This window comes from Maniola jurtina, chromosome 4 (genome assembly GCF_905333055.1).
Source record: "Maniola jurtina chromosome 4, ilManJurt1.1, whole genome shotgun sequence".
NCBI lineage: Eukaryota > Metazoa > Arthropoda > Insecta > Lepidoptera > Nymphalidae > Maniola > Maniola jurtina.
The window spans coordinates 4453634-4457481 of NC_060032.1; the positions used below are offsets into that span (position 1 = coordinate 4453634).

General features: G+C 36.5%; 1 protein-coding gene across 5 annotated transcripts in view; it reads right to left on the reverse strand.

Annotated features, from left to right (window-relative positions):
- The window catches only part of LOC123864638 (maternal protein pumilio-like), a 91713-nt gene extending 90770 nt beyond the window's left edge, over window positions 1-943 (reverse strand). For all 5 annotated transcript variants that reach the window (XM_045905237.1, XM_045905236.1, XM_045905238.1 and 2 more), the window contains exon 1: window positions 105-943. In XM_045905237.1, the coding sequence (XP_045761193.1) occupies window positions 105-305 (201 nt within the window). In that variant the 5' untranslated portion in view covers window positions 306-943. The remainder of the gene's footprint in view (window positions 1-104) is intronic.
- Between the last annotated feature and the right edge of the window lie 2905 nt (window positions 944-3848).

A 3848-nucleotide genomic window follows, 5' to 3' on the forward strand; every position in this document is an offset into this window, starting at 1 on the left:
CAAATACAAGAGACCTTGTTTCTTTTGAAATATCGAAATTAGGCTTTACATAGGCTTTTTCGGGTTTTGTGTGAACAGCTGAGAGAATTATAAAGTAGACAAACCTCTGCAATGGAGTCGTCGCCAACCGCCCAGCGCTGCTTGGGCAACTCTTCCTGGGAGTCGCGCTGGAACACATAGTGCACGGCGGCGTCGTCCTGCGCGCGGGCCTGCGACACGCGCGCGTTCTGCAAGCCTGCTTCGGCCGCCTCTTCCTCGCCACCCGTGCCCAGCCACTTCATTGGGCTACCGTGAGGTTCGAGCATTCAGTTTCACTACACTTCAGACCTTCGCAACCGTAAACACTCGATGATCTGCGATCTTCTGTTTATACACACGATCGACTGTACCGCCGATATTATCAGAGTCAGTTGTCGATTTGACCGTCTACCATGATCAAAATACTACATAGGGCTAGTGGAACCGAGTACTGAAGCCATTTAACGACTAAAGTCTTTTTGTCTTTGTAATGACAGCCACTAGTTTTATCGAAGCACGATGACAGCCGCTAAGAAATCAAAATATTGCATGAAACTGCAACGGTCCGTTTCTTGAATTTATCACAAAGACGATAGGCGAAATTAACGAAATATAGGCAACGGTGTGTGCAAAAACTTCGAGTTTAGCTGCTAAGTATTATGTCCCGAGGTACTAACTGGTGGAACCAAAGATTTGTCGGCGTCGAAAAGTGAATCGAATAAACACAGAAAATAATACACTATTCACACAATTTCTAAACAAAACGGCCACAAATATAATTACTATATGTACACAGGACTATTTACAATGTACAATTTTTACAAAAAACTCGGATTATGCCATTGGCTACCGTCGATACTTTTCGATTTAGAAAAGACTACAAACATCCTTCACTGCCTATCCGCCATAGTCGGTTGCGGTTCGGGCAGATCAGTGTTGCCAGTGGCAGATAGTCAATTGTAACACGAGACATCTCAAAATGTAACATTTTCACGAGAAAAGTAACATTTCCTTATTTTTCGTGGAAAATAAAAGTAATAAGGTACACAGGTTAATATGGCGCTTTATTATACAAAAATTTAAACAGTTTTCTTGTCCCATTAGTTAAGCTTAAAAAGAATCGTAATAATAATTGTTGATTGAATAAATTGACTGCTGATCCTGAAAAAGAAAAACAAATGTAAAATAATAATATACCAATGGATTTAGAAATGTCTTTGAATAGCTATAACTTATTTTGTTAATCAATTTATAATACAAGTGTAAATTAAAAATTTATATCACCTCAACAAGTGAAGGTTACATTAACTAGAAAAGAGCTGATAACTTTCAAACGGCTGAACCGATTTTCTTTGATTATAGCTAAGAACACTCTCCATCAAGCCACTAAATTACAACTAAATTAAAATCGGTTCATTAGTTTGAGAGCTACGATGCCATACACAGATACACAAGTCAAACTTATAACACCCCTCTTTTTGGATCGGGGGTTAAAAAGATTAAAATCGTCTTATATCGGGCGATCTGGCAACACAGGACTGTTTGAGTTTGAGAGGCTACGCACTAGGTGGACTTTGTCTGTGTAGCGTTTGATGGCGCGCGTGTGGTGCCTTTTTGGAGCGTTTTTTTTTTTTTGTTAAAAGTGGCTGGTTTTTGTGTTTCACTGGCGTTTTTGGTGCTAGAACCATGCTGGAACTAACTGGGAAGCGCTCTAAAGGGGTGCCGTGCGTATGTCGGCGAGCGCCGGCACAGACGATGTCCTTACTTATATAGTTTCCCTAACTTAAAAATATCTTCAAACTTGACATTGGCTAATCTTTGTAAAGCCAGACGAGAGAATAAAAAAAAACGCACTAGGTAGGTACGCAGTGAAGAAAATTACGCGGGAATTTCAAATTCGTTTTGTTAACTGAACAATACTAGGTAGGTACCTAACTACTTACCTTGGTCTCAGCAGTCTCAGCAAAGAGATCGATAGATTCGATAGCAAAACTCAAATTTTAGGTTACGCCGGCCGGTATCTAGTCAGCTCGCTCTCATTCCTGTAAAGAAAACCGAAGTTACCTACAACAATAACTAAGTAGTAAATAGCTAAATGAACTTCTGGAAACTAATGTGACTTAATAATAAGATGACAGTCAATACAAAAACGAACTGCTTTCAGTTGCAAATACTATGACTTTGTTTTTGCATTACTGATTCCCTAATTAGTTAACTACTTACTTATTTACTTAAAACTACATTGTATACAACATTTACTTACCAAGCAAGTAGTGTTAGCAACACATATACACAGTCGATAAGGATAACGAACAAACCAATCACTTTCGAATTTTGACGAAATAAAGATACAATTTTTTTTTGTACTTAGATACCTAACTACCTACAATATCACTACCCCGCAACGAATAACTTTTTTTTTTTTTCTCTCGACTGGCTTTATACTGATTAGCCAATGTCAAGTTTGTAGTTATTTACAAGTAAGAAAAACTATATGTATAAGAATGGACTTCGTCTGTACCGGCGCCCGCCAACATACACGCGGCGCCCCTTTAGAGTGCTTCCCAGTCAGTTCCTTGGTCAGTTCCACCACCAATAAACACTAGCAGAACACAAAAACCGGCCTCTTCTAACAAAAAAACACTCCAAAAAGTCACAACACGCGCGCCAGCAAACGCCACCACAGACGAAGTCCACGAATAACTTTATTAGCCAAAACTTGGCCATAACAAAGTTGAGTCACAGAGAAAAACAAACAAAACACTTTTTTAATCACAGAGTAATTACAAAACAAAGTGAACTTAGACCAATAACTTAGAGAAAGTGAAATAAACTAACAAATGGGCCAATTACGACAAACGAAAACTGTTTTGGATGCGTTCCGTTTCACGATTATTTTTGGTTTGCTGGGAAAAATTTGAATATTTTTATGAAGTCCTAAAAGTAACGTAAAGTAACATTTTGAGTCGTGTAACATGGAGGAAACATGAGGGGGTCAAAAGTAACGTAAAATGTTACAAAAGTAACATTCTGGCAACGCTGGGGCAGATGCGATGCGCGCGCAACGCGCAAAGCTATACTATAAACATAAATAAATACACCAAAAAACGTTCCATTACTAAAATATTGAAAATATTATAATTTTAAAAGAATTTTGCTAAAATAATACTCTCATTTCATATTTATTTTTATTAATTATTTTATTAGGACTAAGAGAATATTCACATCATATTAGAGGATTTTTGGTAATTTACGTAATTAAAGACTCAATAAAATAAGTATAATTTTATTTAGATTTTAGACTTGGGCGCGTGTTATGTAATTGATTATCACCACTTTATCGTACCAATATAACAATTCTGACCATCAAAAGGAGTACAATAATACCTACTTTTAATAAATTATTTTGACTTTGACTTTGATTTTACTATTTACTTAGTCATAAAAGTAAAGTAAGTTAGTTTTTAATTTTTCAAGTCCAAAGACAAAAAATAGACCGAATGTAAAAAATATTGCGTAAATCGGAATTGTGAACAAACAACAACAACAACAAAAATGCAATGCAGCCACTGAGCATGCAACAATAGATATTCATAGACTAGAAATAATAAAAAAATTATAGTGAGCATACAGGCATCATCATAGATAACCATAGATATGTAGATAACACATTAGGTGTATACCAGAGATATATACTTACATAGGTACATACCAGAGATATATACATACAAACAGGATTTCTTTGATTATAGAGCAACAGCCAACACCAAACGTTGTAATGTACTTACTACTTAGATTATGTACTAATGTAATCAACTGTGGTAATCAAA